Source organism: Drosophila kikkawai, chromosome 2L (assembly GCF_030179895.1).
Source record: "Drosophila kikkawai strain 14028-0561.14 chromosome 2L, DkikHiC1v2, whole genome shotgun sequence".
In the NCBI taxonomy this organism is placed as follows: Eukaryota; Metazoa; Arthropoda; class Insecta; order Diptera; family Drosophilidae; genus Drosophila; species Drosophila kikkawai.
This window is the reverse complement of record NC_091728.1, coordinates 16,394,103-16,403,453: the sequence shown is the minus strand read 5'-3', so window position 1 is coordinate 16,403,453 and position 9,351 is coordinate 16,394,103. Positions and strand designations below refer to the sequence as shown.

The window sequence follows — 9,351 nt, the reverse complement described above, 5'->3', positions numbered from 1 at the left end:
ATATGTATGCAAGGAAGTATGTTTAAGGAAAACATATTTTTACTTAGAGAAAATATTGCAACTAAACTAAATAAGGAAAAAATGTATGAAATGAAAACAATGAGACTCCTGAAAAATAGAAAAACAAAATAAACAATATATTGTAATAGACAAAAAAGTCCAGATTTTTATTTTAACAATGGCCTAAAAGGGTTTTTAAAGGTTTTTCATGAACTCAAGATTTGTTTTTAGATTTAAATTTAGCCTAACTAGCGCCGCTGTTGAGTGCTTGTGTTGGATTTAGGAACTAGTGTGCTTGCCAGTGTTACCTTTTCACGTTTTTCTTAGCCAAGACAAGAACCAAAAACCGATTATCGTAAAATAGATCGTAATTATTATTAAATTGCTTAAAATATTATCCATTTCTTATATTTTTACCTAAAATCATTAACTGTATAATAAATTATAAATATTCTTTGTAATTCTTAAATTTTCATCAACTTTGGCAACTCTAAGGTGCGACAGACATGCAACCTGAAATGTTGATAGCTTATCTTTAGTGTTTTGTCAGCCACAAAGGTTTCCCTTCGGTCGCTGAGTAATATTTTTTAACAGAAACTCATTGCAAACTAAAAAACAAATGGAAAAGCGGGCCACTTCCACGATGCAGGTGCTCTATGCAGAGCTGGCCGCCGGTGCGTATACTTAATTAAGTTGCGTATACGCAATGTAACTTAGCTGCTTCAAAAACACAGCAAAGGCGCGTAGTGCCCAGCTGGAGGAGGAGAATATTCTGCTGCGCCATCGCCTCAACCGAGCCTCGGCCAGCCACAGCACCAATGCCGCCATCAATGTGGAGGCCAAGATTTTAGCCTTCCAGTTGGAGGAGGAACGTGATCGCGTGGTGGAAACTCTGCAGCAGCACAAGAAGAAGTACAACAAGCTGCACGATGCCTACCTGGAGAAGGTGAAGCGGTGTCGGGCTTTGGAGGAGATGTTCAAGCGTCAGAAGACCTTGACGGGGTTGGTTATGAAGTCGGCTCTGGATCAGCGCAATGCAGGTAAGTCACTGGGAGGAAAGAAGTCTATGTAAATACTCATGCTGAGTTCTTGCTCTCCCTCCAGAGCAACGCTTAATGTTAGAGAAGCGGCAGTCAGCCCAAAATAATATCAGTGAACTGGAGGATCTAAAGGTCAAGGTGGAGAAGTTGCAAAGAGCCCTGGATGAGTCATATGATATTATAGATGAAATGGATTTTGAACTGGAGAGCGTAAGTTTATTTAGAGGATTTTTAAATATATATTTTTGGAGTATAAATAATTTATTTTTAAAGGTGGAACTTTTGGAGATGCAAAACCAAAGTCTGCGCGATGAATTGGCTGCCTTAAAGGTAAGTTCTGCGGAAGGAGCCACCAGCATGGCAGCTTCAGCTCCCAAGGACGATGACCCACCACCAAAGTACGAAGAAGACTATCCCAAAGCTCGCTATGCAAGACAAATCTCCTCCAGCAGTGAGTCAGGACCCAAAGATGACGATGCCGATGCAGAGACCATGGAAAGAGCTGCCCTCACACACAGTGTAGGTTTAAAACTTTTAAACTATAAGTTAAGTTCTCTAATATTTCCTGGTTTACAGCTCATTCAAACGGTTGAGTCGGAGAGTAATGCCCTGAGACGAGAGCTGCTTAGATCCCGCTGCCAGCGAACTATACGAGGCAAGTTGGAAAAGGAGAACGAGCCTGCTGATTAGGATAAACAAAAGGAGTCCCGAAACAACCCCCATCACATAGACAACCCATAGATGTACTTTTGGCTGATGAAACCCAACGGCCGACTTACGCACAACAACCCACTACCAAAGTCCAACTCAAACACCCTGCTGTCTGTCTGGTCCAAGTCTTAGTCTACGACTTAGTCGCTTGGTCTGAACTAACCCAGTTTCGGAGCCAGCTACGCCTAACAAGTGCACATACCAGAGATTGCTTTTAAGGTTCGACAAACACGCTCGCCGGCTGCGTTAAATCAAAACTTCTCAGATAGAGTAACCTGATTTCTCGGCGGTTGCAAAGGAAACTCGTCTGTTTAATGGCTAACGATTAATTAAAATATTTGTTAATGGCATCGACCGGCTTGGTGGCAAAAGGATCTGGCCTCTGAGCCGTGAAGGTTTTCCCCCCAAATCCAAACTCAATCCCAGCATCTCCATCTCACACTCCACAACTCTATATCGCAGCTCTTGCTATCCATTAAAACATGACAATTATTTTTATGACTTAATGCACAGTCTGCTGAGGCCTTGTTGCCCAATGTCTCTAATGTTGCAAATTATTGACAAAGTAAATTAATCTGCACATTTGTTGGCGGCCGGACCAGAGACCAACTAGCGCGACACCTCTAAGATCACTAAGGCTCTCCCACTTGGTGGGGCATATTACTTAGCGAATGTGTGCAGAGGGGGAAATCGGATCTTAGTTATAAGTATTTTTGTATTAATTTTGTACTCTTCAAATAATTGTAAATAAAAATCAAAGCTATTATATTAGGTAATGAAATAATTTAATAGATATGAAATAAAAACATTAAATGCGATTTATTGACGTGTTAAGGGATATTCTTAAAGAGCGATAAGTTGATAATAATTGGATATAAATATTGATTTAATAGTGGATTCAATAATAAGTTCCGCAAGATTAATATCATTAACAGTATTAGAATTTGCAAAGATAAGCCATAAGGTACAAAGTGTGATGTAGCGGGGTCTGAATATCAAAACTTCTATATACCACAGAATTTTCGCCTGTGTAAATCGATAGCAGCTTAGACTCAGACTTAGTGCGAACCACACTTTGCATATTTCTTGTTTAATTATAATTTTTTCGGGGCGCAGTTAATGAGCGCGCTCCAGTTGGGCCTCGGCGGCGGCGATCTTGTTTGGGAGGCGCGCGTGCCGAAAATCGACACCACACGACACTCTGGGTGGATTGCCACATCCAAGTCAGAGTCAGTAATGAGTGTGGAGTATGGAGTGTGTACCGGTGTCCGTATATAAGCAGCCGAGGACTACCCCAGATTAATTACTTCGATTCCGATCTTCGTCGAGTGCACTTCAACACGCCCAAAGACCCAACAAAATGATGGGAAAAGTGAGTCTACACCTTGGCGGCATTGCTTTCTGGGATTAATAACTCCTCGAATCCTTTCCAGTTTAGCTACCTGCTATGCCTGTGCCTGGCCAGCGCCGTCTGGGCCATTGAACTGCAGCCGGAGCCGGACTATGGACCGGTGGCCTACGAGTTCCAATGGGCGGTGAATGATCCCCACACGGGCGACATCAAGAGCCAGAAGGAGACGCGCAAGGACGACAAGGTCGAGGGCGTCTACGAGCTGATCGATTCCGATGGCTATCGCCGCATTGTCCAGTACAAGGCGGACGACCATAACGGCTTCGAGGCCATTGTCCAGCGCGAGCCCACGGACATTAAGATCCCACTGCCGGAGCCGCCCAAGAAGCTGCTGGCCGCCAAGATTCTCACTCCGGTGGTGCCGGTTGCTCCGCTGGTTCACTATGCCGCCCCCAAGGCCATCATCAAGCAGGAGCTGTCCACAGGCAACTACGTCTCTGTCTCCGGACCCACAGCCCAGTACAAGTACTAAACGGATCGGACCTCTCACCATCACCAGCTCATCGGGATACCCGTTTCACTGCCATGCTCCATTACATAAATTATAGATTCGTCCATTTAAAATATACATACAAAAATACATATAAACTAACTATAAAGAAGGTACGCATTCAATTTGTTCACCAGAAGAACACAAAAAACATGGAGTTTTAATTGGGAAAAGTGGATAATTTTATTAAAGAAAACACAATTTTCGGTGACAATTTCACTGACTAACCTTGTTAGCCGGAAGAATAAACTTATTCTTGCAAGACACTGGTCAAGAAAAAGCTAATAACCAACTTAGATATCACTATCTCAGATATTTTTTTTCACGTTGCAGAGAACAAAAAGCGGTATTTTTTTTTTGTTTCATTCAATGCTTAAATAAAACGTGAATGAAACCAGCTTAAGTTAGTTGAACTCGAACTTTTGGACTCACTCCAGCGCGGAGACTCCACCTGTGCAGAGTGGTGTCTCATAGACCAGATGTGTCATCATCATCATCGCGGCGCAGCTGGCTCCGAGTTAGTGATAAGCACAAACTAATGCTATCGCCACCAGACGCAACACGGTCACCATAGATGCCTCTAATCTCACGTAGCTGCCTGCGGCAACTCGAGGGCGTCCAATTACCGCTGCCGAAGACGACTCTATTGGGTTTGGCTAACGCTCAATGGGAGCATCAGTGCGAAAATGGTTGACTCGCCGAAGACATCACGACATCTGCTGCAGGTTCTCCTGCTAATGGCTCTGCTGGGCTTTTGGCTTGGCGAAGTTTCCGCCAAGGATACTGCCACCGATGCGGATGCTAGGTGGATGGCTCCGCTCAAGCAGTACGGATACACGGCCAAGCATCTAAAGAACAAGGTGGAGCACGGCGAGTTCACTACCTTCGAGCTGGGCACCCCCAACTACAAAATTCTTAATCCCGAGGACGAGCCGGAGTACATCACAGCGGATCAGCCGCACTACCAGGAGATGCTCAGGCGCCTGACCAGCGGTCAAAGCGGCACGGACACTATCGATGTGGACATGGCGATGCGCAGGCAAAGCCATCGAGTAAACCAAGAGCATGAGAAGCCACAACAAATACCTCCCAGAATCAAGACCACAGTGAGCCATATGCCATTAGGACCCAGTCGTTGGGAAAAACTCAACATGAAGCGGAGTTCCTTCGAAAGCAGACAGAAACGCAAGGAAACCAGGGAACCTGATGTCGCAGATAGACTGAGTCTGCTGCCAGACTTTGAGGTCTACTCCGGGGCCAGACCCTTCCAGAGCAGAGTTGCGAATCTGAATTGACCCTCAGCTTGCTATCCGGTATTTATTTATTATTTTGTTTTAATGTGTCAAGTGAATAAATATTTATTGAATATGTAGAAGAAGGAGTTTGAAGGGTTGGAAAAAAGAGATACGATTTTTATTTGTGTTAATTTTTGTAAATTAAAAATAATAATTTAAATTGGTTTTCAGAAGAGAAATGCTTAAAGTAGGTAAATTATATGATTTTTATACCCTTGCAGGGTATTATAATTTCAGTCAGAAGTATGCAACGCAGTGAAGGAGACGTTTCCGACCCTATAAAGTATATATATCCTTGATCAGCATCAACAGGGGAATCTTTCTAGATATGTCAGGAAGAAATCGATTTTTTGGACATTTTTGCAAAATTTTATAAGGGGTTACATCATTAAAATTTTTTATTTTGATAAAAAATTGGATTTTAAAAATTTTTAAATGAAGTATGCAGATTTATTAACTGTAGAAAATCAGAACAGTTTTCCGATTTAAAATTAATGCTCTTTTGGCCGAGTTATGATATTTTTAATTTAATAAAAATCAAGAAGTTTTTTTATATTAAAAAAATCCGATTTTATAATACAAAATAATATTTTTCTAAGTCAAGGAATCATTTCCGACCCCATAAACCATATATATTCTTGATCAGCATTAACATGCGCATCTTTCTAGACATGTCCGGAAGAAATCGATTTTTTTGCCATTTTTGCGAAATTTCTTAAGGGGTAACATCATTAAAATTAGCAAAAATGGCCAAAAATTTGGATTTCTTAAAATTTTAACTTTGGTATGCAGCTTTTTTAAATTAAAAAAAAATTAAAACAAAAATGCTTGCCGAATCGAAATTAATGCATTTTTGGCTTAGTTATGATATATTTTAATTGTTACCTGCAAGGGTATACAAACTTTGGCTGGCCAAAGTTAGCTTTCTTTCTTGTTTAAAAATGAATTCAATATTTTCATAAACCTTTCCCAGCAAAGATAGAGAAATTAAATAAGGACCATGCATATTATTTTATAGAAAGGTCAATATTAACAAGTAATATATATGATTGTATATGAAATATATATAAATAAGATATATAAAAATATATATGTATGGTATATATATTAGTGCCTAGGTAAAAAATGGTTCCCCGTTTAAGATACTTATAAAGATATTTAGTCTGGGTTTATCTTAATCAAGTAAATATAATACTTTTTATTTATAAAATATATTTATAATAATCTGGAAGACATTAAAATTGATTAGTAGTTAAAAAGAATATAAATATTTAGTGTACATTTACTAGTCTGTTTTTTATGATTAGGGTAAAAAGATCGTTTAATTTATACAGCGGATTTTTCAAAAAATATTGACTACGTATTTTGTTTACAATAATAACTTAAATATGCATTATTTATATCAGTGCAAAATGTTGTGTTTATTAAAACCCAAATATATGTACTTGCCAGATAAGTCATTGATTACAAGCATTATCATTTACCCAAAAATGTATTTATCCATGTGGAACGTGTAGGCACCAAGAACCAAGTGCCACGAAATTGCAACGAAAGGTGATAAGGCTATCTGAGCCACAGACGATAATTTTACATACCATATAGTAGGCCAAGACCCAGAAATTATAAATCCCCAAACAGATCAGAAAGGTTCCGCAGAGACCAAAAAAAGCTCAGCAAGTGCAGAATGGGGACAGAAAAAAAAAACAAGATATATGGTAAGAAATAATGTATATTTAATATGAAAATAAAATAATTAATCTTAGGATTAGGAAATGGAAAAAGTAACTAATAGGATCGGAATGATAAAACCAGGAGAAGTAATTAGAAAAAAATATATTTTAAAAACTTAAAAGTTATCGCAATTATACAGAATCTTTTTATAAAGAATGTTATGGTACACATTCCATATCTGCTCCACATTTTCTTTGGATGCCTATGAAACTTTTCCCACCGAGTCTTGAAGGTGAATGTCATGAACCAGGTGAATGTCATGAACCAGGGGTCATGAAAAGATATGTTTGTTAGCCATGTTCGCCCATGTTGGACGCCATCGAGCTTCTGCTGCGATGCTATCGCCATCGAGTGCGGGTAGAAATGCTTGAATGTGTATTACGGAAGCGGCGGCGGCGATTGTGGCCCATTCCGGAGCACTCCCGAAGCCACCAACCACACTCCACCCCCTCCCGCTCCGATCGAAGCTTAGCGGGCGTTTGGAACGTGACGCGGTCAACGCTTCCGCGACCCATTTGTTCGGCGTTGTAAAAACGGCGACGACGGAGCCGCCACCGCAGCGTATTTAAGAGCTATTCAGCGATTTGCATGGGAGAGTTTCGCACGCGACCGACCAGCGACCAACAACCAAGTGCAAAGTGTCATTCCGGGACAGAGAGAGAAATTCCGCCAAGAAGAAGCGTCTAGAGGGAGTCTTGAGGGGACACAGAAGGGAACGAGATCAAAAGAGGGAGAAATTCTGCTGAAAACGGTAAGAAATGGGGTCGATTGATTGGGAGCGATTGCAATGGCGATTCTGATTCTGATACCGATGGCGATTGCGACTTGGTTCTGACCCATTTCCTAACTCACTCTTTTACTCTTCTCCCCTCCCGTAGATGTTCCAACGCTGCAGTTTGCTTTTTATGGCGGCCGTGATGGTGGTGAGCCAAGTGAGCCAGGCCCACTTTCCGGAGTACTGTGCCGAGTGCGAGCAGGAGGTGTGGGAGCAGGTGCCCTGCAGTGAGGTGCCCACCACCGCGGCACCTCCTACAACTCCCAGAACGACCTTGGGAACGACGGCCAGGCCGCCCACAACTCAGAGGCCCAGCACAACTACTGCACTGCCCACAACCACCAGTGCTCCAAATATACCCACCACAGAGCCAACGTCCGCCTATAAGAAGTGCTACTGCGAGTGCAAGCTCGGCTGCAAGGAGTTCTGTCGCAAGGTGGTGGACTCCAATCCCAAGCAGCCCTTGACCCAGATCTCCTCGATCGGAGAGTACGTTTCCGGCGGCCAGGTGGAGTTCACACATGTGCATCAACGCAAGTACTTCCCCAAGTATGCGGGCGAGGGATACACTGGATCCGTAGGTGGCCCCAAGGCCTACAAGCCGCCATATCCTCTGGTCTACGAAAGGGAAGGAGCTGAGGCTTCTCCGGCTTCCATTCCCTCGGTGGCAACCTCTGTCGCCTCTTCCTCGCCTTCAGTGGCCAGCATAGCTGCTCCCAACTACACTCTCGAAGAGCTGGCCCAGCTCTTGAGCAGCGCTTATGGCAGCAAGAAGAGCTATCCATCGGTTCCGTCGAGTCCCCAGCTCCAGCCAGCTCCTCCTTCGCCCTCAGTGTACTACTCGCCAGTATACAGGCAGGGTCCTGTTGAGCCCATCCTAAGCAAGGTCCTCCCGGCACCCAAGCGCACCTCCAGCATCAAGTTCGCTGCGGCGGCAGTGGCAGCCTCCAATGGAGTGTCGGTGGCCAAGATCAAGACGCCGTACGAGGAGAAGGTAGTGGTGGCCACACCTTCGACAATTTACGATAGAACCACCTCGTATCCCATTGTAGAGGAAGTGCAGAAAGTGTACTCAGCCCCGCAAACGGAATCCTATTCGAGCCAAACGGAGGCGTATCCGAGTGTGACACCCATCTACCCAAGTCCCACGGAGTCCTATCCCAGCCACAAAGAGTCCTATCCCAGCATCACAGAGTCCTATCCCAGCCAGACCGAGTCCTATCCCAGCATCACGGAATCCTATCAGTCCCCACAGCCGCAGGCCAAGTCTTACGGCAGTCTGGAGTCCGGAGCGGACAAGCCATCGTCCAACTTTGATCTAGCCATAGATAACTATCTGAAGGACTTTGGCTATGGCAACCAAGGCAGGGGTTACGGAGATTACTGAGCGAGAGATGGGGATGAAGAGATGGAAATGGAGCTTTCCGTTTCAATCGTTGTTGTTAGGTTTAGGTTCTATGACTATTTAATTATTTATTTTAGTTATAAAACATAACTAATTAGAGACATTAAAGATGATTAAATTATTGTCAATTATTTTTTTCCTTTGAACTTTAACTATTAAAAAGGATATTAAAAGGGAAGGATAATATATAAAAAAAGAGTATAGGAAGCTGAAATTTATATTATGCTTCTTGGAGTTAAAATGTTTTAAATAAGGTTGTGATTTAAAAAGAAAGTTATAAGAAAAAGATATTTGCAAGCCACAATTATAAAACAAAATTATAAATTAATTTTGTATTACATTTCTTATTACAAACAGTTTTAAAATTCCAAGTAAATAACTGTTCTGCCTCAAAAACTGCTAGCATATTTTTGGGCTTCATGGCACTTTGTAGTTTTAGGGAAAAGGTTTAATCAGATTAATGCCAGTGCAAACATTCCAATTTAAATTATAA

General features: G+C 42.3%; 4 protein-coding genes across 5 annotated transcripts; all 4 read left to right on the top strand.

The window, feature by feature from the left end:
• Positions 1-525: 525 nt before the first annotated feature.
• On the top strand, positions 526-2,555 carry LOC108076937 (tropomyosin). Its single transcript, XM_017169985.2, has 5 exons — positions 526-674; positions 735-1,040; positions 1,105-1,250; positions 1,314-1,559; positions 1,617-2,555. The coding sequence occupies exons 1-5, from the start codon at positions 620-622 to the stop codon at positions 1,728-1,730; spliced, it is 867 nt and encodes a 288-aa protein (XP_017025474.1). The 5' UTR covers positions 526-619; the 3' UTR covers positions 1,731-2,555.
• Positions 2,556-3,070: 515 nt separating this feature from the next.
• On the top strand, positions 3,071-3,765 carry Cpr30B (Cuticular protein 30B). Its single transcript, XM_017170048.2, has 2 exons — positions 3,071-3,123; positions 3,185-3,765. The coding sequence occupies exons 1-2, from the start codon at positions 3,112-3,114 to the stop codon at positions 3,632-3,634; spliced, it is 462 nt and encodes a 153-aa protein (XP_017025537.1). The 5' UTR covers positions 3,071-3,111; the 3' UTR covers positions 3,635-3,765.
• A 328-nt stretch (positions 3,766-4,093) lies between these two features.
• On the top strand, positions 4,094-5,196 carry LOC108076983 (uncharacterized). Its single transcript, XM_017170040.2, has one exon. The coding sequence runs from the start codon at positions 4,339-4,341 to the stop codon at positions 4,945-4,947; it is 609 nt and encodes a 202-aa protein (XP_017025529.1). The 5' UTR covers positions 4,094-4,338; the 3' UTR covers positions 4,948-5,196.
• A 1,346-nt stretch (positions 5,197-6,542) lies between these two features.
• LOC108076926 (uncharacterized) lies at positions 6,543-8,989 on the top strand. 2 transcript variants are annotated; one of them, XM_017169971.3, is made up of 3 exons: positions 6,543-6,662; positions 6,711-7,429; positions 7,557-8,989. In XM_017169971.3, exon 3 carries the CDS (start codon positions 7,557-7,559, stop codon positions 8,838-8,840), a length of 1,284 nt encoding a protein of 427 aa, XP_017025460.1. In that variant the 5' UTR covers positions 6,543-6,662; positions 6,711-7,429; the 3' UTR covers positions 8,841-8,989. The 2 variants fall into 2 exon arrangements, with proteins under 2 accessions (XP_017025460.1, XP_041631787.1); XM_041775853.2 differs by having other exon boundaries at positions 6,559-6,662; positions 6,717-7,429.
• Positions 8,990-9,351: the final 362 nt, after the last annotated feature.